We start from the raw sequence: 27,492 nt of genomic DNA, 5'->3' as shown, positions 1-27,492 counted from the left end.
ATGACGCAACCACGTACGTTACATTTTTTTCCGTGCGACAAACACGTATCTCAAAGAATTGAAGAAAAAATAATTATTAATTGTTTGTAATATCATACTTGTCTCAAATAATTGCCACAAGATTGAATACTTTTAAAATTTATAAAAAAAATTGTCAACAGCAGTTTAAAAATTTGTTATAAAACGTTTTTTGTCTCTCATGAAAAGTAGTAGTTTCTGAGATACGAGGTTGCGTCAGAAAACCATCGATATGTGGAAGATACCCACAAAAGTTAGGAATTAGTTATGCTGCCCCAAGTGCTATTTTTCAGATTAATCCTCGGACGGTTTCCAGGATATTTGAAAACATGTTGAGTGTGATTCGAAGAGGATGTGGATATGTTATCCATTGGCCTACCAAGAGCATATTGAGGAATATGCCAAAACAATTTTAGAAGTTGTATCCAAAATGCAGAATTATTCTTGATTGTTTTAAGATTGAGACTGACACGCTATCTAGTATTGACAATGCAGCCCATACATCCTCAAATTATAAAAGAATGTATTAAGTAAAGTTGTATAAATTTTTGTTGCAGCAACTATATAACTAATGTTTTGAAAGTACTTAAATTAATCTTATTTATTCATAGGTGCTGATTGGTTGCACTCCGGATGGCTTTATTTCCTTTGTAGGTGATGTAGGTTTGGGCAGAATAACTGACACCCAAATTACTTTTCAGGAATATTAAGTAAATTAGAACCTGGAGATGCTGTATTCGCTGACAAAGGTAAATTCATGAGTAAAGAAAGACATATATAGTTTCTAATTGTGCTTCGTATTCAGGATTTCCATCAATTCGAACAGAATTAGATAAATTAAGGAATATGTCTGTACTTGTTCATCCCCTGTTTGTCCAAAACGGATTACTTCAGCCAGAAGATATCGAAACATACTCTATAGGTAGCGTGCGCATGAATGTTGAACGGGTTATACAAAGATTGAGAGTTTTTAAAATTCTGCATCATATGCCAAAGGATCTTAGATTATTTTTAGCTGATAACAATGTGTCTGTATGTGCCATTTTAGTAAATTTACAAACTTCCATTATCAATAAATAAAAGTTTATATTAGGTTTTTAATTTATTTTATTATAAATTATAATTAAGGAATATGTGCATTGAAAATGTTGCTTCATACTCATTGAATGTATATGTGTCATAATTCTTGGTTTAGAGTTGCTTGTCTTTGAAAGTTTATATTTGATTTTTAATTTTATATGTGATACATTTGTAAGGGCTTGAACATGCTATACATTCATTAAATACATATAAACAAACCATAACTCTTTTAGTTTTTCTATGGAATAGTTTAGTTTATAGTTTAGTGAATGCTTTTAGTGAAAGTTTTTAAAGAATTTCTCCTCTAAACAAATTAATGTCCGTTATATAATCATGAACATTACCACTCAACTTCTGAGTGACTTTGAACGCTAATTTGATGGACAACGCTAATTTGATCTGAAATTAGAAAAACTTAACCACTTAATACTAAGGTTCTTTTGTGAAGGGAGATAAAAAAAAATAAGCTGTTTTTTTAATTAACGTATTAATATTGTAAAAATCATAATATAAATTCAACCTAACATAAAAATTAAGAAAAACAAATTTATTAATCTATTTACGGCAAACAAAAATACGTCAGATGGCAAAAGTTAACTAATCATACTTTTGAACAACGCAGAGCCCGTAGCATGCTATTATTTGAAAACAATGATGAACAGTTCTTGCATGTACCTAAAATAATCTAAAAGCAAAAACATTGAGAGAATTTTATTTTTTACATTTAACACTTTCGGGACGGCACCTTTTTCAAAACAATCTACTTTACCGCATATAATTTTACTATATAATGTCACGCATCAAAAAGGGCTGAAGAGGACGGAGTTATCAGAATTGACACATTGATTGCATATCTTCATTGTTTTTCATTACATTCCTTTATTATTTATTATTTATTTTTTATTTAGACTAGGATAGTTATAGATATGAGTTTATATAGCATTAGTTATTTAAGTACTTATATAGTAATCAGCAAATAGTAACAGCATTTATCCACACTAGAAAGAATTACCATTGGGTAATCTTTCTAAATAAACCATATATTATAACATACCAATTACTAAATGTCTTCATTAAGACAGATTGTAATTTGAATGGTAAATAAAAAAAAAAGGTTTGGTGGGTATTACCTTCGGGTGCAGTCTCTAGGGAAATCTGACTGTCTAATTAAAATAAAGCATTGCGATGGCCCTAGCGGGTTTTGACGCAATGTGATTTGTGCCCAGTGCTCTGAATGTCATCGTGAAGAAAATCAAGCAAGCGCAAGTAAAGCGGGAGTAACTATGACTCTCTTATGACTTTGGTGAGAGAGATTGCGGTTTCCTTAGATCCAAGGCCAAGCACGTGGCCTCCATAAGGCTGGTCGTGTAAAAGGCTATGGTTTCATCGAAACCGTAGTCAAGCACGTGGCCCGTGGCCCCCTTCTCGTGGGTTAGTATCTCTCCGGGGGAAACTAATAATCACCGCTGCGTTTGTGAACCAGGAATGCTGCCAACACCCTCGTTCTTGTACACCACTCGGTTCAATGAATAATATAAAGCCTCGGATGATTAATTTAGACTCGGGTGGACCCGCAGATTCTTTCCAACTGACTGATACGGGTAATCATCTCTGCCGCTACCCACAATGCAATAAATCATTTAAAACCGTAGTGGGTCGTGGAGTGCTCGAATAGAAACAACATAAAGAATGGCATAAACAGAGTCAAAGAAATCCAGATGGACTGAGGAAGAGCAAGCTCTAATGGCTAAAGAAGAAGCGGCACTATTGATTAAAGGAACCTTCCACATTAACAAAGCTCTTCTTGCTTCTTGCTGTAACACCCGGTCGATTTCTGAATGCTCTAAAAGGCCAAAGGAGATCACCAAAATATAAAAGCCTGGTTGCCAAATTTGTTAGTTCGATGTCCAACCAAGACAGTACCGAGCTTTGCTCTTTCACCACACTAGATATCTCCGGAGAAGACCTACGATTGACGCTGGGACCAGTAGTCGCCAGCACTGAAGAAAGGTTCAATTATAAAATGTTGGCTAACACCTGCCACTTAGTAAGTAAAATATCACTGAATGACCTGAATGGAATGGTTGCAAACTACCTTAAGTCAACTTTTACAGCAAAAAATAGGCTATTAAACACTAGAATCAAAAGGGAAACCTATATGCCAAAACCTAATAGAAGACAAATGAGAAGAATCCAGTTCAAAACTATACAATTACACTGGTCGAATTTTACCCTATTAAATATGATCAATTTATTTTGGACTACAAAGATGTCTCACATAAGCCACCACCCGACCGAACATTCTACCCTATCACTTGGATCAGAAGGTGCGAGAAATAAAGATCTCTCGCTGATATAGAGTCCGTAGAAGAAATTAAGAACTGTTTCCCGCCAAGAAATTCAGCGCCAGGACCAAATGGTGTATCCGCCAATCTACTATGATCGATGCAAACAAACACCCTGGTCAACCTATACAATTTATTTTTGTTCACAGGACTTATCCCTAGACAATTACTGGAATCCTACACGTCTCTGATTTCTAAAAAAAAATGCTGAAAATCCCGGTGAATTCAGACCTATCACTATCCCATCAGTTGTATAACGAGACACTTCAATAAAACCCTAGCAAAGCGGATGCCAACACTGATTAAAATTAATGATAGAGAAACCGCTTTTCAACCGGTCGACGGTTGTGCAAACATCTTTGCACTAGACTACCTTCTGAAATAGTTTATAGTTTATAAACTATATATAAATACCACAGACAGAAACTCAAACCTGTCTTTATAGTTTCAAGTGACATGGAGAAAGCTTTTGATTCAATTTCACACAATGCGTTAATAGACATTTTGAAATATTACAACTTACCTAGTAGATGCATACAGAACTCATATAGGAACAGCTGGACGAGACTCCATTATAATAGCTGGCACTCGGATCCCATTAGTCCGACACTATGATTAGGAAAGCCATAAGAATTTTGGCCGACTGACTCGACCAACGCATATTTTTATGCCAAAGACGGAGATGAGGGTTTATCTCTCCCGTCTCTAAGATGATTGGTACCTTTGAGAAGAAGGGGCAGACCTATGAATGTGATATGGACAGACTGAAGCTTCCAAACGCCTGACTGATAATGGGACTATTATAGGTTCCATTAAACTGCTAGATGACAGATGGGCTAAGCTGCTCTACAATTCAGTGGACTGACAGGCGATCTTAAAGTCATGAAAAGTCCCACAGCAACACCGGGTACTACCTTCGCGTCGAGTCGCCCAAATTAAGCGAATAAGATCTAGGAATAAAATAATTTAAATACTTTTCTGTTTTTCTGCTGATAATTCAACACTTTTCTAGCATTTCTGAGATCATCAGCAGCGATTTCTGTACCGTAAAATTCAAACGAAATGATAGAGTAAAATCACTTGGTGATATGAATGCAGGTATCCGAACAAAAAACGTTATTGTCCCGATTAATCCTTTGTTGATTTTCCAAAAAATGTGCGTTGCAAAAGCGAAAGAGAACTTGAAAACTTTCTTCCGCACCAACTTGCCCCGTTACCTTTATCCCTTTTCAATGATGAAGGTATGTGCAAGTGCATTAAATCTTCTATGTATGAGGTATTTAAACCACATTTCAAAGATATAAATTTTGGAGACAAAATGTTTATCATCGACGGTGGATACCTATTAAACCGAGTCGCGTTTGGCATCGCAGTGAATCGATTTTATTCAAATTTTGTTGCATTCGCTCGATCGAATTATACATCCAATGCTATTGTTGTATTTGATGGATATCCGGAAGATGTAAATCGTAGTACCAAACATGCAGAGCGAATCCAAAGATCAAGAAAAACTGCTTCAGTAGATATAATTTTTTGCGAGACAATAATTCCAAGTGCGCCACAAAATAAGTTCTTGGCCAACGGTATAAACATGAAGCGCGCATTAAAATGTTGAAGCAGAAAACTTTAGGTCAAGCCACGAAAGATGCGGATGCATTAATAGTTAATACAGCAATAAGCTTGGCGACGAGATTTGATTCCATAATAATTATTGGTGAGGATATAAATCTTCTTATCCTTTTGACGGCTCTATTAACGCATACAAATAATATTTAGTGAAACCAGGAAAAGGAAAATTTTTGCGACAAATCTACATCCTACATAAAAACCGTATCATAGTTAATACAGCCACAGATCGCTGTTTTTTTGCTGTGATACGACATCCGCAATTTTCAGTCAAGGCAGAATAAAATATATCAACGTATTACAGAAAAATCAAGACCTAAATAAAATTATCGAAATATTCAAAAATGGAAATGCTGATCCACAGCTCATTGCTACAGCTGGAGAACGATTTCTTTCCAAATTATACAATATATCAAATATACAAGCTTATAAAAATCAGTATTCAAAATCAAATTTAACATGGTATCTTTACCACCGACAGAGGCAGCAGCATCACAAAATTCATTCCGAACCTATCATCGCACATTGGGCATAAAAAAATGTAAAAATGGTCTGATTCCTGTCACAACACTTGAGTCGCCAGCTCCCGAAGCGTTGCTAAAACTTATATCTTGCATTAATTGCAGTTATTTTTAACTAAATCCAATTTGCTTGACAAAAGCCTGAAATAATATCTATTAGTGTTGATTAAGGCTTGCTAATGAATAAATAAATAAATAAATTTATTTTTGTTGAATGAACTGTAGCGGAGTACAAAAAGTAAAATGATATCGATTTACTACTGATAAAAGTTACTATCGGATATGATTATAAAAAACAGACCCAATTGGTATTGCGCTCTGTCATTAGATTTTTGTGAAATAAGTATAAAGTCTAGAATTCACCCGATATCGATTTTAAATCGTGCTTTTTTAAAAGCAATCGGGCATAACTCTCTCAAGATATTAAATATCTTGATATCGGTCAAAATTATAAGGTGGACGTGCCTTCTGCTGACTCCTCTTTCCAAACATCGGATTGGTGTTGGTAATGGTTAGAGCAGTGATTCCCAAAGTGGGCGCCAGCGTCCCCTTGGGGGCGCTGCGGCTATTCTGGGGGGCGGTGATGGGCTTTGGTGTATTTAGGGGGCGATGCTTAGTTGTAAAGGGCGTTTGAAGCACAAAACTAAAAAAATATTATAATATTAATATTATATATAAATAAATGATTAAAATTGAATTATATTAAAAAACACTGAATTATATAAAGATAATATTTTAATTGAAGTTAATCAACCATATTTGCATAGGTGTATTAGTAAGTAAATAATTTTTAAAACTATGCACTGCCAATTCTTGTTTCGCAAAAGGTTTAATGAAAAGAATGGTTCATATGTTTCTTTGTATGTCGATAATTTATATAACTTTTCAAAGCGTGTAACTTTACCAAATTTGGTAAGGGATTCTTTAAGAGATTTTTTGTAAGAGAATCTGTAAAGTTGGCGGATTATTTGTCGTGCTATTGATTATATTTCTTTGATATCTACCCGTAACTGTCCACCCGCGTTTTGTAAAATAGATTTATCGGGTCCTAGTATAATTCTTTCGTTACCTAAAATTTCAAAAAACGTATCAACACCTATCAACATATTTACTTCGCTGCGGAATATTTAAGTGTGAATCCAAAAGTTTTAATCCATTAGGAAGATTTGGTTCAGCAATTTGGATTTGCTGCGCGGGTAGTAGACTCAATATTATTCGATTTCGTTGAAATTCCAACAACACCGTGGAGCTTAAGGCCTCTGGATTGAGATTTAACGCGTAATTTTTGGAATAGCGATTTTGATATTGTATTAATTTCCGAGTCTAAATCCGCTATTGCTTGAATTTTAACGCGATTCCCTTTATGACTTTTTGCAAACAAATTTACCGTAGGTACGAGCAAACCCCCCGTCATTCCTCTTCCCTCACATTAAAATTATAATCGAAATACATCGATTGGCTTTTAAAATTTTAAAATCGGTTTATGCGCTTTTAAGCATCGTTGAAAATTCTAATTTTGACAAACGCCATAAAAACGATACTACTTTTTGCAAACTTTGACGAATTTTCAAAATTTAACGACTTGTCGTAGGACCGTAATATTTTAGTATGATCTATAAGACTGTGGTATCTACCGCCAAAAAAAATATAAATTGTCTAAAAAATTACTACTACTTATTAATTACTACTACTTAAATTAAAAAAAAAACACTTTATTACAAGAAAACGGCTTGGCCGATCATTACCAAGAACTAATCAGGTCGATTCCCAACCAATATCTTTCGAACGGTTTTTGAATTTTTAAAATAGATTCAGAATTGCGGGCTAAAACGTAGACGAAAATTTTTTCACTTTTCTGCTATTTATAAAGAAGCGGCTTGGCCGATCGTCGCACAAAACTGACAAACAATAGTCCTCATCGAGATACATCGAATGGCTTTTAGATTTTTGAAATCGGTCCAGTCGTTTTTGAGAAAACGTCGATTTACGGCAAAAAAATCTGTTCACGCACACACACACATACTTTTTCCAAATGTTGGTCTCATTTGATTCAGAATGGCTTGAAACGTCGAGAAAACATAAAATTAGCGGATTTTTTTGATGAAAACAAACTTCTCCTTCGGAAAGTTTGTAAGGGGGGCGCTGAGTAACCTTTTTTCTGGAAAGGGGGCGGTAGGTGAAATAAGTTTGGGAATCACTGGGTTAGAGGATAAGCAATATTAGAAAGTTTTATTTTTCTAAATTTAAATTTTTGTAAGTCTTTAGATTAACTTTCATAAAATCAGTGCTGAGTGTATTAAAAAATCCAAGAATATCCCTAGGCAGGTGCCTGGGAAGAAATTAAAACTAATGAAAACGCAGAAAATGGAAGTATTAACGAGCGAGACCCTCAAAAATAAATACAATGCGCTATCTGATCGGACTGATATGGACACGGGCAGGGAGCTTGAGGAATACAACAAGATCAAACGGCGGAAAAAAGCTAAAAACAAGTAGCTCGAAAAAATCAATGTTGAATCGCAGCCATCAGGCGTACAGGCAGCACCATTGAAAAAAATCGATATGAAGGAAGAAAAAATTCCGCCTATCATTGTGAAAGCTGAATTAGGGCTGAAGACCATCCGCTATATCCAAGATACAACCAAAATCAATTTCAGATATCAACTATAAGGAGAAAAAGAAAAGTGATGCTCTCAGGGGAAAACAGATTTACAGGCCAGCACCAACGCCAGTGCCGCTGACAAGGAGTTTTTCGTCAGCTTTAAATAACACCAACGTTGGCCCAAATGCCAAATCAGCGTATCCTCAACTCTCGGTTCCACCGTCATCATTCCGAAATCTGATCCAGTCCTCACCTTCACCGATCCAGCCTGCACCATCATCATCACCGATCCGGCCTGCACAATAACTATCACCAACCCGGCCTATCACCAGATTTTTATACACCAGAGTGACTTTTTGCTGCCATGGGCAAGATTAGGATGCTGTTTGCTGATCCCCAAGTAAAACAAATTTTCAGTGAGCTTTACAAACTGACAAAAAGTCACTAGACATCAATATGACATTTAACGAGAAATATACAACAATACTTAACTTTTTAGTAGCATCTCCATAAATCAAACGCGCCACTTACACATAATGCACTTTAACCCTAACGGACTTAAAAACAACGTGGACGAACTGAGGCAGACAATAACAAATCATGACCAGGACATAGTATTGATTAACGAGACACACTTAAAACCTACGGACAGACTCTATTGTATGATGTATGATTCTTTTGTATCCATATTACCAATGATATGGCACACTTAACCTAATTTGGAGCAAATTTGCTCCACTACTAAAATTTACTTATTATTAGTTCTATATCTCAAGACATATTCAGGTACAATAAATACAACCTACCGACAACCATACTCAAAAAATAATACTATAAGCCACCTCCATGAATTAACATTGTGGTACGGTTTTTGTGTTTTTTTTCCCTACAATTAATTGAATTTATTTAATTTGTAGTATCAATAATGTTTCAAATGATTATTTGATAATGAAATGTATTATTATTATTATAAAATAGACATACAAAATCCAAATTACTCACATTTCCTTTATATAATGGTATGTAGCGAACTTCCAATTGACCACCTTAGGAATGGCAACCTCTTATACCATGGCCAATAGCAGACGTCCACGTGGTTATGGTTTGGGTATAAAACCCAGACGTATTAACGAATAATTCTCACTCTCCGCTTATCGCTTGATTACATGTAGTGAGACTAATAAGAAGAAATATATATTATTTTCCAACATTTGTTGAAAGTAACACCGAGAAACTAATACAAAATCATAAACGTTTTACAAAATCTATGCCATCAATCAATACTAATTGCGTCTTTTGTAAAACTGCTATTCATTCACCATTTAAATGTGAAACTTTTAAATCTTGAACCGTCGAAACCCGCTTAGCAAAAACAAAACAACTAAATCTGTGCACGAACTGTTTAAGTAATAATCATATTAATAATCAATGTTTTTCAGTGAAAAGATGTAATATTTGTAATGCAACTCATCATACACTATTACATACTGATACAACAAAACCACAAACACAACCTTTGCAAAATATTTCGTGTCACAGTGAAAACGAATCAAGTCAAACTTTATTGTCTACTGCTTTAGTTCAAATTTTAAATGTTAATAATGAATGAAAGACATATAGAGTTTTACATATAGTTGATTGAGCGGCTCTCAATCGAATTTTATAACTAAAGAATGTGTTGATGAACTTGAATTAAACAACCAGCAAACATGCAAGTCCAAAGCATTAATCAAACTTCTTCAGAAATTAATGAGAAAACGAGAGTGACTTTGAAATCATTAGTAGGTAATTATACGCTAGACTTATCGTGCTTAATACTTAATAAAATTACATCAATTCCAAAATTTGTAAAATTAGCAGATTCAACATTTAACAAAAGTAATAAAATAGATCTTTTAATCGGCGCCCAGACCTTTTGGAATATAATTTGCAAAGGAAACATAAAATTAGGTAAAAATAAAACCTAGTACTCACTGTACTAAAGCTTGCAAAAAGCCGTCTGGATCACCTGCAGTCTGCGCTAATTGCTTAGGATCATACTCTGCAAATTACAAAGGTTGTCCCTACTATCAAAAACTTATGAACGGTCATACTAACAAAAATCAAATAAATACAAACAACTCTGTTCCTACTCCGAGGAGTGCTACCTCCAGAATACAAGTCAATAGACTTGCCAACTCTCAACATATACTACTCACAGGCCATTGAATCGCAAAATTCAGTTTCAACATCTGAAAGTCAGTCCAATTCAACAATGTCACAATTCCTGGGTGAATTTAAAATGATGTTTAATCAGCTCATGCAGCAAAATAGCATGATTATTAATATGTTATCCACTCTTTTTAACAAAGTTAAATAGACAAAATGGCTAAATTCATTAGGATTGATTTAGGGAACGCTAATGGGCTAAGTCAAAAACGAATTAACAGTTTTTCTCACTGAAAATGAAATTTACTGGTGAGTGAAACACACTTTACCAAATTCTCAAACCTATTTATACCTCATTACAGCCTTTATCACACACCTCATCCAGATGGTAGTGCCCATGGAGGTACAGCCATATTAATCAAGTCAAATATTTCGCATTTTGAAATCCAAAAATACAGTGAAAAGATTACTTGCAAGCAGCATCTGTACAAGTTAAGTTTACGTCTTATGTCGTCACACTATCGGCTGTGTATTGTCCACCACGGCATATAATAAATTGCTCGCATTTTCGCTTCGCTTTTGTGCATTTTTCTCAACCATAGGACCTAAAATTGTCGTTGGAGGCGATTTTAACAGCAAGCACTCTTATTGGGGATCCAGATTGATCAACCGTAAAGGTAGATAATTATATGAAGCAATTCATCAATGTAACTTTAAACCTCTTTCTACAGGCAGTCCCACTTATTGGCATACAGACACAAATAAAAAACCCCATTTGTTAGACTTTTTTGTTCTGAATGGCATCAATACCAATTTCACTGAAATTGAAGCAAGTTATGATCTGTCTTCTGACCACTCTCCCATAATAGCTAGCACATATTCATCAGTAATTAACATTCCTCATACTTTAAAACTTCACTCAGCAAAAACTAATTGGGAGACATATCGCAGAATTGTGTTGAAAAATCAACTTACAAATAAGGCTTAAAAACCTTTCGGATATAGATAGTGAACGTCTTTCTAACCACAGCGTTCAGAGAAGAAATATATAACATTATAATACAGTAGAATAAATTAAATTGAATTCAATTCAATATATCTAGGAATAACTGATACTGGAAGCAGTCGAGTTTCGGCAACCGAAGCGATCACATCGTTTAAAATATTTATTTAAAAGTATTATTTTGATTGTAGTTCTTAGCCTTATTTTAAAATTTTATTAATTGATTGATTTTAATAAATTGATATTTTATTGGAAATCATCCAAAAAGAAGCAATAATTGCTCATTTGAACACATTATTAGAAAATGAAAGTTTAGTACATTAGAGGCAGAAGGAAAACATCTGAAAGTACACAAACTAGTTCTACCTGCTTCAAACTGCATTTCTTAAAGTAGTTTTTTTAGTGATAATTCAAAATTATTATTTTTGTAATAAAATATCAGCGAAAAGACAAAAGTGTTCTGATGGAGAAAACTTTAAACTCGATGGCGATAGACATATTGTAATAACAAATGCGGTGTTATATTACATTTGTGCGGACCACAAACCGTTTAATAATGTAAATGGTAAAGGTTTTATTAAACTTCTGAAAACGATTGATAGTAGCTACAAAGTACCATCGAATACCGATTATAAAAATCTTACGACTACGAAGTTCAATTTAATGAAATTTTCATTGAAGTCCGAACTTCAATCAAAAGATTTTTGATAGGTGCGATATATGAACCGACACATTAAAAATGGTCAGCTATTTTTGGTATAACTATCCATTATTTGAGCGTTAAAATTTTAAAATTGGCTGATTTAGGAACTAACAACATAAACATAAACAAGGAAATGCATACAGGAAAAAATAACATCAGAAATGGTGGATTGGCAGCCAGATGTTAGTAAGTTAACCGCAATTGTCACAGCTAACATTAGTAATATGGCACATAATGCAAGTGATAAATATCATTCGCATTTTGCCCATGCCATTATTCTAATCGCCCAAAAAACCATTTCGGATTTGGAAGTAACAAATGTTATCAAAAAACTAGAGGTATCAAAATTTATTTTTAAAAGAATAATATGACTACCGATAAGCTGAGAAAAGCACAAATCGAAAGCATAGGGTAACCAATCAAAATTAATATTAGACGTTAAAACGAGGTAAAACTCCTGTTACAAAACAAAACACAACAGGTACCGTTTTCAAATTATACTACCATGGTGTGTCAGTGATAACGATAGTCGCTTGTCATGTTAGTTAGAGAGATTTGTGAAGTTGGCACTATATGTGGCACAAGTAACTAAACTATCAGCATTGATATTTACAATCTTTCAGTGGTTCACCATTTTGGTAGCAAATATTAAAAAGCAATATAAAATCATTAACATTGAAACAAGTTTGCGATACTCGATGGGAAGCAAAAATAAAGGCGATTAGACCATTTGAGCATAAATAATAGACTATAGAAATTAGCCGAGTAATCTTCTACTCGAACAGTTCGGCGTGAATGAGAATTAAATTAAATCATATTAATTTAGTTATTCAATAATAATATAACATGAAATTTTGGAAAAGGTAGATTTCATTGGAAAAATGATGTAAAAAGTTTCTTGGAACGTTAGTTCGTGTGTTGAATCAATTAAGAAAGTATTGAAATTTTCCGAAAGCATTAGAAACAGAGCCAGATTTTCCTGCTGAACTTAGTGTACGTCGCCGACGCCACCGAAAATAAATTAGCATGAAGGAGATGAAGACATTCAATTGACTTGTAATTATTGACTTCAAATTAATTTTTACTGCATTATACTTGATACTGCAGCTATTAACTGCCCGAGTTAATACTTTCTCAAACTTTTGGATTTCTTTATAAATTTATTGATAATATTGCGAGCCAAGAGACTACGTCTTGACGATATATTGACCAAAGCACAGACTTAGAAAAAGGCAAGAAAAAGATACGTTAGAGAAATAAGGAAACACAAAACAACTTCATGGAGAGGCTTTGTAACCAGCGTAGGTAACGAAGACCCTTGGAATATAGTATACAAAATTGTGTGTGATAAACTAAACAAGAAGGATTTTCCCTATTCTCACTTGAACTGCCTTCTGAAAATAAAGAAGCAATTCTATCTAGTAGTCATATTAAATAACTGCTTCCAAGAAGGTAGTTTTCCTGTCGATTGAATTCCCAAAAGTAGTAGTGATAACAGCCAGCTTGCAAAATCATACCGTTTTCCCATCACTGGCAGAAATACCTTAACACGTTCACGCCGGGGCCGATTTTTGCATACGCTTTATCGGGCGGCGTGCATGTTCTTGCTCGTTCAGATTTGCATAGGCGCTGCATATGTGCTCACGATCAAGATTATTTCTTTAGATGAGATTGATGATGAACTAAATAACTCTATGAACCCGTTTTATTATAAGGATGTAACTCTGCTGATATTTGAACCTTTTATTTTATAAAAGGTAGAATTATAAAGCTTAGTGTAGAAACGCGGTTAGACTGACCGTTTTTACCTGTAAACTGCCGTTAGTTTTATTTCCGAATATATGCATTGTTGTTAGATGGAATAATTTTGTAGCTGACTCATTTTATAAATTACCTTATAAATCAACATTATTCATAATAGTATTTTAATGCCTAAATTTTGCTTTAACAATCATTATTGCAAGTAGTGCAAATAGTGTTGGTTGGTATTTTTATTTTCGTATGTCTAAAAATATCAACATGGATATAATAAAGAGTAACTGTGATGAATATGTAAATATGAGTAGAAAAAGAGCATCAAGATTACGGATACTTTCTTCATCTTCAGATGAAGATTTTTGTGTAAATAGTGAGGTGGATGATTATTTTACTGATAATGAATATTTGGTGTCGAAATCAATAAATCAGAGTATCGATGGCAAGGCATAGGTGAAAAAGCTTCTACAATAATTGAATATTCGGAAAAGGAGGAATTTTTACATGAAAGTATTGACTGCGATAACGCATTTGCTTTATATAAACTTTTTTGCGGATCACATATTAGATATAATTATTGAAGAAACGAATAAGTATGCTACACAATGCCTAACTAATTCATCATCTTGCAACAGAATGCATCGGCAGCCTTGGAAGTATGTTACAACGGATGAAATGAATACTTTCATAGGCATATTACTTATCATGGGTATCGTGCAGTTACCAGAAATTCGTTTGTACTGGTCTAAAAACGACATGTACGCAAACACTAGAATAAAAAATGCAATGAAACGTGATCGTCATGAAAGCGACACAAATATGGCGTAAAATTATATAAATTATGTTTACCAGAAGGATATACGCATAATATCGAAAAAATGGAACGATCGTTGAAAAATGCCACTCTCAAGATGTGGTAATGAGATTGCTGAACGGCTTGTTATTTGAGGGGCGCACTCTTTTCATCGATAATTTTTACACTAGTGTTGCTTTAGGTAAACTTCTTTTAGATAATATTACATTTATTAACATAAAGAATTTACCACCCCAAGCAAAACAAAATCAAAAACGTGGTGAATTATTGGCTCTGGAAAATCGCAGCGGAATCAAATTTTTAAAATGGACGGACAAAAGATCGGTGTGCATGCTGACCACTGCAAACCATCATCAATACCAATTTATAGAAGCATCAAATGGCAAAATAAAGCCCGATGTTGTATTCGATTATAACGATGCAAAAAAAAAGGCGTAGACGTATCGGATCAGCTATCGGGGTATTATAGTTGCCTACGCAAAACAATAAAATGGTATCGAAAAATAGTGATACAACTAATTTGTGGAACATCGATTGCAAATGCTTGGTACATTCATAGAAAATGGGGCACAAAAAGTTTAAATATTTTAAAATTTAGAGAATAAATCATTGATCGGCTTTTATCAAAAGAAAAAATCAGTGCAATGGCCAATCAAATAAACATATGCTGGAATCATTTGAGGAATCGGCAAGAAAGTCTCGGAAACGCTGCAAGAATTGCTACAAAATATTAACTTTGAAAAAGGGCAGAACATTTGCAGCCAGTAGGGCAAAAAGAGTTACAACTTATTGCGCGCATTGCAAGGGAAAACCAGCACTTTGTTTACAGTGTTTCAACAAATTATACAAATAATGTTTTTGTAAAACTTGCAATATATTTATACAACTATTTGACCATGTTTATATTATTGAACTATCGAACTTCTATGTTATGTACATTATAACAAATAAAAATAAATATTTTTTGATAGAAATCTGTTAAATATTTAATATTTTAATTTACAGCATCCCATTGCATAACTAAGGGTTATATACCATAACAAAAAATAAATATTTTTTAATAAAAGGTGTGTTATATATTTAATATTTTAATTTTCAGCACCCCAAAGTAAAATTAAGTTTGTACCTCATGTGGTACAATTGCGATTGGTGAGACAGTCGAGCGTGGGCCACCGGTGGTACACGCCGCCCGATGGCACATGTGGTACACCGGTGGTACACACCGACGTGAACGTGTTAAAAGGTCTTCGAGAAAATACTGGTAGAGCGTATCTACAAAAAGTATAGAGAAATGAGTATGTGCAACGCACGACAGTTTGGCTTCAAGGCAGGCGCCTCCACGGAAGACGCACTGCTAACTTTTAGAAAACCTTTGATAACTATGGTAGCCCGCCATCATGGTAAATATAATTAAAGACTACTTTAAAAAGAATAAAGCCTATGCAACAGGCAACACCAAAATGGTTAAGAAGAACATGCACAAGAGATGTCAACAAGAATAAAAAATTTTGACATGTTGCATAGAACTTCTGCATGGACGCTCTTCTAAAGAGCCTAACTCAGGTGGAAGAAAATGTAGAACCAGTTCCATAAGCAGATGAGTTGGCGCTTGTGATCGAAGGAAACTCCAGAGATGACTTGGAAAGAATTGTGTTAAATAATAAGGCATGTCGTACTACGGCAAACAATGTACTCCAAGCAATAAACGGCAAAGTGCCACTTGACTTAGAAGTCATATAGTGAGGAATCCAAAGGAATCACATTTAAATGTAGAAAAATAATGTTGAATATCCATGCCTTCGACATAAGCTCACCGTTTACTTTCCTGGCTCGGAATTACCTACTGTTCCAAGACAACATTTTCTCTCATGTTAAAAAAAAAAAACAAATTTGAGAACGCAAATTACAGTTGCACATTAAAAGGATTAATTAAAGCTGGGTGTAACGATTTAAACATTTTATGAAACCCTTATTGAGGCAGAAGACAAAACGTATATCCAAAACGGCCTATAAAAAATTGGTTTGCTTTGCTTTTCATTGAAACCTTAAAGCTTTTTGTACCATAAACATAACCTGAAATATGTATTTTATTTATCCACGTGCACGTGGATGTTACTTATTCGACTAAAGTAATAACATATTCGACTAAAGTTTATATGAGACAAGCAACGACATAAAAAGTCAAACTTCACTTTCGCGATGTGCAGTATCATATATCGGCAAAAATAAATCTTATGTGACGTTAGATTTGTTAATTATATTAATAAACAGGAAAAAATTGCATGTATTATTGATTAGTATTTGTGTGTTGGTAGTTTTCCACTTATAAATATTGGTAAAAAAAAGAAAATACCATCGTATCTTACGCGTTACATCGTGTTGCTCATTGAATATTTAAAATTCGTTAAATGTAATTTATTGCATCAGTAATTATCTTCCAGCTATCAATTGTCGAGTGATTACGAATTGATTTTATTCAATATTACTTTTTCTTTACATAACATCCATGCTGCATGATATTCTCAATTTCCTTCGAAGTTAATTTAATTTCACAAATTTGGCGATTTATATTATACAAATGAGTATTTTGTTGAAGATTGAAAATAACTTGTACCAGATATCAGGCAAGTCAGGCGAAGGTCCAAAAATTTTATCATCATTACAATTGAGTTGGACAAATCCATCTTCACTAACTTGAATAATTTCTGAAAGTATTGAAATACCTTCGTTTGACAATAAATTGTATTTGATCCATGGTTAAGAAGTCCGTACAAATTAAAAATATCCTTCTGATTGATTATATATGGATGGTCGGTCAATTAATGCGTTTGATATAATACTATTAATTGTAATGATATTTTTTCCTCATACCTCAAAATACCATTGGATGTTTTAAATTCCTTCTTCGGTTATCATTTCATTTGATATATTGTATTGATCAAAGCAGGGAAACAATTTTTTATGTTCAATGAAAAATATATCCTTCACAATAAGAACTGAAATTCTAGGCACCCGCCTAGACAAATTGACAAAGACAGAGCGGTGTCTTCTTATCTGATTGAAAGCTAATTTCATAATCACTAGGAATGAGAGAACCTTTGAATATCTTGGACTGGAATGAAAGCTTACCAAGATAACATATACATGTGTCAAATAGTCAGGCACATCGTAGCAATCATTGCAATCATAGCAATCATTATAAATCAAATTTCTTTTTACCTCATCGCACCTGAACTTGTGACTCATGAACAAATGAAAAATTCTAATGACCTTCAGCCATAAAGTTTCTGATCACATCTCATTTGATATATAATTCAATTACAATATATATTAATTTCAAATTGTGCGGAAAACACCTTGCATTACGCACTAAATCCTCGTATCATTTGAATTAATATTGATTCCTTCCATGACATTTTTTATTTTTCATATTATTTCATGTAGAAGCAAAGAGGTGTATCATCAGCTTTATACCATATTCATACCGTCTTTCATCTTGAAATGAATGTGTCCTTATAATAAATATGAATCATTTTGCTTACTACTGTCGAACAATTTAAAAGATTAAATATCCATCATTCATTAGTAATTGTTGTTAAAATTAATATTATTGTATCTATTTTTGATATAACTGCAGTAGTATAATTAATAACATTGCTTTCACTTCAATTCACTAGTCCATTAAAATTCGTTTCATTATAAAATCTCCTGTTAGTAATATTTTCAAATTTGTTGTTTGCGTTCAACAAATAAAATTTTGTTTCAATTCCCATGCTTTTTAACAATTTTACATATTCAAAGACCACACACACATCACGAAACGAAAATCATAATTCGAGAAAACTACCGACACTTTACGATTAACAATACAAAACATAATTTGAACACTTTGGCATATTGTACTTGAACTAATTTAACAACTCATTTTTAGATTTATTTACGCTCAACAAGAAACTCATGAACAAATAAAAATCAATACGTTCATACAGTAGCACATAAAATTAAACGATTCAATAATTAATTATCTATGAGGAAATATTTGTCGCTCGCAAACCATTTTCGAGAAAAAGTTATGCTTTTTATGTGGTGGTCTGCCTTGCAAAATTCTATCAAATCGATATACAATATTATTCAAATTTAACATTTGAATAAATTTTACTGGTTAATATATTTCAGGTTTTGTTTTCCATACAACTTTTCAGTTTCTTTTATATGTGTAATTTAACATTTTGGGTACATGATTTGTCGCCTCCTCAAAAATTACATTTCACTTAAAATCGTTAATTGTTACTCTCATAAAACTCGAACATTATGGATTAACAAATTGCATATGAAGTTTTGAAACGAAAATCGCGCTTCTGATAAAAACATTTGCAAATTTTTGTTATTTAATTATAGTTCTATATTGCTGTAATTATTGCTGTGATATATTTATAATTGAAGTATTTATTTCAGGAATGTACTAATTAATTATTGTTATTCTGCAAGATATGATGTTCCGAATTATTACTGTTCCAATTAATTCATTTACGAAGTATAACTCATATTTATTTTTACACTAACATGCTTTGTTACAAAGAAACATTCTCTAGACATGTTTTTGTTTGCGTTTTGCGTATTAATTACTAGTGTGTTTTGTTTCCACTGAAGAAGAGTCAAATTGGAACTCGAAACGTATGGATCTAATAAATGTATTTTAAGAAACATATCTTAGTTTTCTTTCTATTCATTATCTGAATAGATGACTGTTAAAAAGTTTGTGTTATCTATAAATTAATTTCTTGAAGGGCGTAACATCAAGCATAGAGCGGTGTTAGGTATTCGATACATACAAATTGGGAAACATTATTTGAAACATATTGGTAATTTTCGTAGAGAAAGGGAGTATCAGTTCGCTTATTAATACTAAGTTTGGCTAAGAAAATAAAAGTCGATTCCGCATAGCGTCTTTGTGAGACTTTCGACTCATGATAAAGAAACCTTTGCGTCAAAAAATTGAACGTATGGTTGTTATGTTTTAAATGTCTGCGATCATCGTTTGTCGTGTTGTTTCAAACGTTTAAAAAGTTTTAGTCCTGTTTCGCCAATATATCATATATAAATAGCAATCTCTAATCTCTCTAATAATAATAATCTCTAATCTCGACAACAGAATTATATTTGCAATTCCTGCGATTTGCTCTACCAATATTCGTAAATTTGAATGTAGAAATGCGGGCAGAAAAATCAAAATTTATATGATCAGATGATATTCACAGCAAATATGGGACAATTTTGGAATGTTTCATTCAACCGATATATTTGGAACTTTCAAACGAAGAGTTGAATACGATAGAAAATATTTCGAATGCCAAACAGCAAAAGGTATTAAGCGTAGATGTAAACGATTTGCAAATGCATTTACCTTCATTAGAAATATATGCTAGAGGAATGATTCCAAATATAATTCGGTTGAAAAGAGAAACTGAAAGATTAGATGAGGATGAGTTTAATATTGAGGCAGCAAACCAAATAAATTATCAATGGACATGTTTGAAGGTTTTGATGAATTTGAAATTGAGGAAGTGTGCCTTCATTCAGCATTAAGGCATGGTGATAGCATTTTATGTGTGAGTTTAAATATTTAATAAAGTAGACAATATATATATATATATATATATATATATATATATATATATATATGTATATATATCATAGTGTCAATTTCTGCTATAGCAGTAATCCGAGAACTTTCTTTTAAATTATAATTTAAAAAAAAACACTGGTCTGGTATAGGTAAACTCATTTTCTTTGCTATAGAAAAAAGCAGATCCTCTATCCATACTGTTTCTCCTTGGGCCAGTTAAGAATTCAATAAAAACTAATCAATCCTGGTCGTGCTAATTCAAAAAGCTTTTAAATTTTTGAAATCGGTTCAGCATTTATTGACAAAACATCGACAAAAGCTCAAAAAATGGCTCACAAACATACTTATTCCAAAACTTGTCTCAAACGATTACTATCGAGTGAAACTTCTTAGGCGACTTTAAACAAGGTTGCTTTAAATGTTCAATGCAAAGTGAGCTAATATTTGAATAATGATTGTTTTAGAATGCCATAGATTAGGAATGTTGAATTTTGTTTTAGATTTTTTTTAGAATGTAAAATGTTTTTCAAATGTTATGGATTATTCCATAATTTGTAGAATATTTATTAGAACATTGTAAACTGTTTGAAAGTGTTGCATAGTCTTTGAAGGTCTTGCAGACTGCCCGTAAGCATTGCGATCTCATTTTCACATTACGAAGTTTCTCTTCTTTTGCAGAGTATCACTTCTATTATTTTTATTGTTTTTTTTTTTTGTAGGAAGATGAAGGATTTCCTTCGCTCCTCTCAAAAAATAAAAAACATAGAAGCTTTAAAATTGAGTTTTGTCAGTTCTTCAAAAATGTCATAAATAGGGGTGGAAAAGAAATAATTTATGATGATTTTTTATACAAAATCTGACCTCAATCTTGAAACATTTGTCAAGATTGGGTCAGAAAAATATACGATACACGAGAACAGTGGCAGGTAAATTGTATTCGTGAGAATGATTTTTATACGTAGACTCTTCTATGGATTTTTAGATATTTTTAGATATCTATATATTTTACACATTTCTAGACAATTTCAAAAATATGTAGCCATTTATAGATATTTTTTTTAAATTTTTGTACATTTTTAACCCTTGCCAGTAGGCGACATATACATTTATGTATGTATATCTAGACATTTTTGTACATATTAAAATTTTTTAAGTTACATTTAAACATCACTAGACATTAAAAATTAATACATTGGCAAAAGAGTTGAAAAAATATTTTAAAATTACCATTTGAATTACTGATTTTTTATATGTCTATTCAGGCTTGTCCATAACTACAGAGTTGGCAGGGTTACTTCAACAAGCGGCTTCAGAAATGAATCGGTACTCGAAGCTAATTTAGGCCGAAGAAGCGAAGGAGACGAAGCGTGATCTGAGTCGCTTTAAAATCCCTTCACTCAGAAAGGAATAAATTAAATGAAAAGTATAGGGAACTAGAATTGTGTATCAAGTCCCTATACAGGAATATAATTTATAAACGCATGAAGTAAGATATTTTGACATTTATGGTCTAATTCTCGGATAACACAGCTAAGTTTTGTTTGTAGACTCCTGCTTTAACATATCATGTCTTAAATAAGCATATGTTCAGGATTATGTATTCTTGGACCACGTCGTGTAGGAGGCACTCTTTTTTCGATTGAAGTGAATGGGTCCTATTCAGTTTCCTTTTCTTTTCATGATCGTTCTCAGTGAAGTCTTTTATGGACTTATTCTTTTGTTATCTTGTCAGTCCACTTTATTTTCTCCATTCACATGTCTCCTGCGCACCACATTTTAAAACTCTCTAAATAGTTCTTGTCGGCTTTTCTTAGAGTCCGTGTCCCTGATCCGTAAAGAGCTATACTCTAGACATAACATTTTTTTTATCAATATCATCCACAAGTCGAGACTTGGTTGGTTCTCAGTAGTGTTCTCAACTTCGCAAACTCCACCTTGGCGCTTGCGATCTTTGTCCTGATGTTTCTCGTGCTGTATTCGTTTCTGGTCAGAATGCTTCCTAAATATTTGAAATGATCAACGTCTACCAATTTTTGATTTTCTACTGTTATCTTCAGAGTATCATCTCGTTTTGATACTCTCATCACTTCCAATTTGTTGATGCTGATTTCCGTTCCATATCTTCTACCCATTTCGACGATTCTGTCCATCATGTTCTGCAGCTCGGTTTGGTTTTTTGATATTACCACTAGATCAATCATTTTGCCATATAAAATAAAATATGTCACCAGGAATAGCTGTTATACCTACCATAATTCCTTGAACCGCATAAGTTAAAAAATATTTTTTAAACATCAGTTTATTTACAGAGATACTGTACCTGTGACAAGAAGTGTGTGCATATGTGAATTGGGCCGCTGGTTGAGATAACACCCGGGACTGTTTCAAAATGAGTGGAATTTGTGACTTATTGCATATTTCGTCTATGACGAGGTATATATATATATATATATATATATATATATATATATATATAAATGGTAGTTTTTCATCCATGCTTCCTGATCCTGCACTTCGGTTTTCAGTACCCTGTATTTTCTCTTTACCAATCCCTTCAGCCCTTCTATTTTACCATCCACGACGTCGTGCAGGAGGCACTCTTTAGAACAGAACGGGTCCAATCCAGTTTCCTTCTTTCTTCAGGATTCTTGAAAAGGCCGATCTTGAAATGTCAAGAGAACATAAAAATCTCCTCAGGCAGTTACTAATAATGATTTTTTCCATATCTTCACAGGCTGCATCAGTACGAGCAAACGCTTTGAAAGCCTTGATCCCGTTATATGAGGACGATGAACTAGGAAGAAAATTAAAATTGTTCACACATAAATATCAACAAAGACTTCTTAGTTTATCTTGGGACAAGAGCCGATGCAATCAAGCGATTGCAATAAAGCTAGTCACAGCCATGTTCAGGTGAGAGTTCAGAATAAAAATGTTCACTTAATAGACATATGCATGAAACTTTTGATGGTGATAACCCAGTAAACACCCAACGGTAGTAGCAATCTTATATTACAGCTGTTCAAAAAATAATAGTATATTGCCAGCGATAAAGTAAAAAAATACAAGCAATGAATGAATGTATGTTAATTCTAATTGAAGAGTGAAGTTGCAAAAACAATATTTGTGTAGGCGTTGTTTGACATAATCCACTGTCTCAACAAATATAGAAGTTATTAATCAGCAATTTATTAATCTTCATTTCTCTAATGAAGGTTCATTTCTAAATGATAATTACAATGACAAACCGATCATGTCATATTTGAAGTATGACTTTAATTACATTATTGTTTTTAAATATTATAAATATTTTAATGCTATTATAAATATATAATTTATAATTTTTTATTATATAAATGTGTATATATAATGGTTGACGCTATGGGTTGAAGCCCCTTTCTGGGGTATTGCAATGACTGCCGCTTATTATATTTTAGCATTTCCCCATTACGAAAGGTGTACTTCAACTTCTTAACCCAACTTCTACGAATGCCCTGTAATTACCTGCTAAGACTGATATAGCTAATTATCCATTTTTGTCCATTCAGATCCTATCCGTACTTATTCAGTAGGAAAGACTTGAACACGGTTTCAAGTTTGATGTTCTCTCCAAATCGAAAGGTTGCAGTGGCAGCAGGCACATTTTTTCATCATGTCTTTTTAAGATTGGATGAAGATTCAAATGGGGCCGAGTTTGGGGTTCGATGGTTCAGATATGTTTCAACTTCCACCATTGAATTGCAAGTAAGTAAAATATGTATATATGATAGTCATGTGGATGTCGTATAAATATTTTGTTTTGAATCTTTATTCTTTATTTTGATTATTTTTCAGGGTTTAAATTTTATTTCATATCTAGTGGATGCCCTAGTTGCAAACATTGAGATAATAAAAGATTGGAATTCGATGATACATATTTTAACTCAAGAAAATGATGATCCTTTGACCCCAATCCCCCAACCCCAAGAAATTTTAATTGAAATTATGTTTTGGTGTGCAAGTCTTTCAAGTACTGGTGAATATCCAGGGGAGAGAGCAACTGATAATATGGTAATATTGCATTTCAATGATGCATATATAAAACTGAGGTAACTTGACCTATTTTAATGTACTGGCGGGGGGTACTTACGGAAGCGACAAGAATAAGCATTTTCCAGAAATGATCTCAAGTTGCAATATTCGCAACGAACCCGAATATGGTCGATAATTACAAGTACAGGACTCTACTTAATTGATATGCAGCTGCTCTTCTGGTCAATTAAATAAACAAAACGCTCTTGGTCTCCAGACAATTTGATTTTTTTTTGATTTTTGGACGGTGTATGAACTCATGACCAATGGAATAGTTTTGTGGGAATCAGTTTGTTGCTTTTAGTACTACACATCTGTTTCCTTGATGTGATATTATAGCATGATAGTCGTCAAACGTTTAAGGCAATAATTTATAAGTCCAATTAGAAGTACAACATTAACTAAATCTAAACCGATGAAGTAAAAGTACCCTGCCCTGGTTTTAATGTCAGTACATGCAAATGGGTAAAACTATCCAGTTGTTTCTTCTTCTAGTGTGTTGATTATATGTTTAAACATTATTTTTTATTTCTAAATTTCATTAGTTTTCATATTTACAGGTCCCAAGTTTAAAACAAAGAAAACAAATGAAGGAAGAAAAATTAAATATCACAAAACATCTAATGCCTATGATAGCAATTCTGTTGGCTCGCTTCAAAACCAATGTGAATTGTATTATTCATTTGATCAGAATACCTCAATATTTTGACCTCGAAAATATAAGTGAGATGGAAGATCTGGTTAGTATTTTAATTTTTTAATTACTTGTCTTTGTGCTTGAATTGCCACCAGCAGGAGTATATATTTTAACGAGAAATTTTAATTGCATATGGGAATGTTGATGCATCTTGCATTTGTAGTTTTTCTGACTTTTTAATATATACTTACTAGTTTTAATCTAGTGTTTTATGTTTACAGCATTTAAGGAATTTATTGGGCGCTCTGCAAAACATCGCCCAGGAGTGTACCGACACAATAGTGTTAGACAACTGCAGCAAGACTTTGCATTGCCTTTATAAAAGAATAAAGAAAAGGGCAAGAAGCATTGTTGCAGATTGCGATGCCGCCATATCGACCATTGTCGACGAATGCGCATTTGTATATATGGAGCCATATCTTGTATGGCTAAGTATTGTGAATGGGGTACGAATTACATTTTTGTCATGTGTAGAAAGTTGTCAAACAATTCATCTCTTGAACAGAAATAATTTTTCTTTCTAGCAAATGGATCCAAAATATGCTAAGAAAGAGTATTTTCATCGGATTGTAAATTCTCTGAAGAAAATATACATTTTCCACTATTTACATAACATAAATTATTTAAATATATGGGATGATTTTTTAGAAGAATTTAAAGTGTTTAGGAATGGTGTCATTGAAAGAAATCTTCCTATCGAGGTATGTCAATTAGATCAAAGATTAAACATAACTAATTTAACTAATTCATACTACTATCAAAATATATTTTAGGGATCGATATACTGCCTACTTTCCTACGGCACATGTTTATCTTGGAAATTGATGGAAGTAAAAGATATGGATCTAAATAATATGGTACTCAATGCTATGGCTTGTATGAAACAAGCCGATGTATTGAAGTTAAAATTGAAAAAATATATTGAAATCTGCAAGGACATCGTAAAAAATGTCACTCATGATGATCTGCAACAAGCTGTAAGTTGATTTGAAAAAATCAAAATTTTAAAGCAATACTAATTGTAAGGCAAATTTCAATATTGTTTTAAACTATACATGAACTACTTGTCTACCTGTCCACCTGTCTCCAACTTCTTCAACCTTCAACTTGTCAACAGTTTTACCTTGCTGCCTGTTTACTATCCAACCTGTTAACCTGTTAACCTGTTCACAACTCTTCAGTTCGCACGTCTAACTGTCCATCTGATTGCCTGTCTATGTATGAACCTGCTACCTACAAGTCTACTTGAAAACCAATTTAGCTCTATCAGTCTGTTCATCAATGGGAATCAAATGCTTTTTGAATAATTCAAATCCAATAATCGGTGGCTCCGGGGTTGTCCAAAAAAAGTATCCTTATTAAATTGTATTATCAATAAGGTTCATAAATAGTAGATTGGGCTAATTCATACCAAATGATTTTTATTTTGTTCATAATTTTAACCATTTCTGGTAAAAATATTGATTGAAGTAACGCTTACTATGTCCAATCCAAGCCTAATCAAAAATGTATGGGAAAGCGTCATGTCAGGTTTGGACGACATCTTCATTTCTCTAATGAAGGTTTATTTCTAAATGATAATTACAATGACAAACCGATCATGTCATATTTGAAGTATGACTTTAATTACATTATTGTTTTTAAAATATTATAAATATTTTTAATGCTATTATAAATACATAATTTATAATTTTTTATTATATAAATGTGTATAATGGTTGACGCTATGGGTTGAAGCCCCTTTCTGGGGTATTGCAATGACTGCTCCATTATAATGTTTAATAAACAATATTTCATTCCAACTTTCTGAAAAAGAATATGTTTTTATCAGCAAATCCTATTTGCTAATTTTGTGTTCTCAACGTTTCAAGTTATTTTGAACAATTTGCCACTAAATTTTTCAATGTCAACGTTTTTATTGTATTAAAATATTAATCGTGAAGTTCATTTTATCAAGCAAAGATAAGCCCGAAAAGCCATTGAATCACTTGTCGACAATGTTGGAGAAAATTACACTTCATCTTCAAGAAATGAAGGAAAATCAAACTGAAATTTGTATGTTTTCAGTTTCAGACGAAGAGGAGCAATTGGCAGTGATACCATTGAAGAGTCTAAGCGAAATAGAGGAGTTTGAAAAAAGGTTGAAAAATGAAAAATTTGCTTTGGACCTCGTAAGATATATGTATATATATATATATATATATATATATATATATATATATATATATATATATATATATACAGTAGAATCCGCTTAGTATGACATTCAAGGGACGGCGAAAAATCGTCATATTAAGCGGTCGTCATACTAAGCGTACTGAAAAAAAAAAACAATTTTTGGCGAATATGTTATTAATTTCAGTAATTTAATACAAAAATTAAGGTAAAAAATGACACATACTAACAAATTGACAAATTTAATTAAAAATATGACATAACAATGCATTTTTTAATGTAAAAAATCTGTAATTTTTGTTTGAGTA

The 27,492-nt window shown here is 32.9% G+C and overlaps 1 protein-coding gene across 1 annotated transcript; it reads left to right on the top strand.

The window, feature by feature from the left end:
• On the top strand, nt 1–25,995 carry LOC113380904 (cohesin subunit SA-1-like). Its single transcript, XM_026619957.1, has 10 exons — nt 1–13; nt 720–767; nt 824–1,050; nt 22,976–23,154; nt 23,790–23,985; nt 24,076–24,291; nt 24,873–25,052; nt 25,231–25,455; nt 25,534–25,710; nt 25,783–25,995. Exons 1-10 carry the CDS (start codon nt 1–3, stop codon nt 25,993–25,995), a joined length of 1,674 nt encoding a protein of 557 aa, XP_026475742.1.
• Nucleotides 25,996–27,492: the final 1,497 nt, after the last annotated feature.

Source organism: Ctenocephalides felis, unplaced genomic scaffold, assembly GCF_003426905.1.
Source record: "Ctenocephalides felis isolate EL2017-DRISC unplaced genomic scaffold, ASM342690v1 CF-g0.4_SCAFFOLD_02456, whole genome shotgun sequence".
Lineage (NCBI taxonomy): Eukaryota > Metazoa > Arthropoda > Insecta > Siphonaptera > Pulicidae > Ctenocephalides > Ctenocephalides felis.
The sequence above is the reverse complement of the archived record's forward strand: the minus strand, read 5'-3'. Positions and strand labels throughout refer to the sequence as shown.

Excerpts from the sequence above, each read along its gene's own strand:
- LOC113380904 (XM_026619957.1), top strand. Across the intron at positions 23,986-24,075 it reads CTTCCACCATTGAATTGCAA|GGTTTAAATTTTATTTCATA; the intron begins GTAAGTAAAATA and ends ATTATTTTTCAG. Across the intron at positions 25,456-25,533 it reads GGCTAAGTATTGTGAATGGG|CAAATGGATCCAAAATATGC; the intron begins GTACGAATTACA and ends TTTTCTTTCTAG.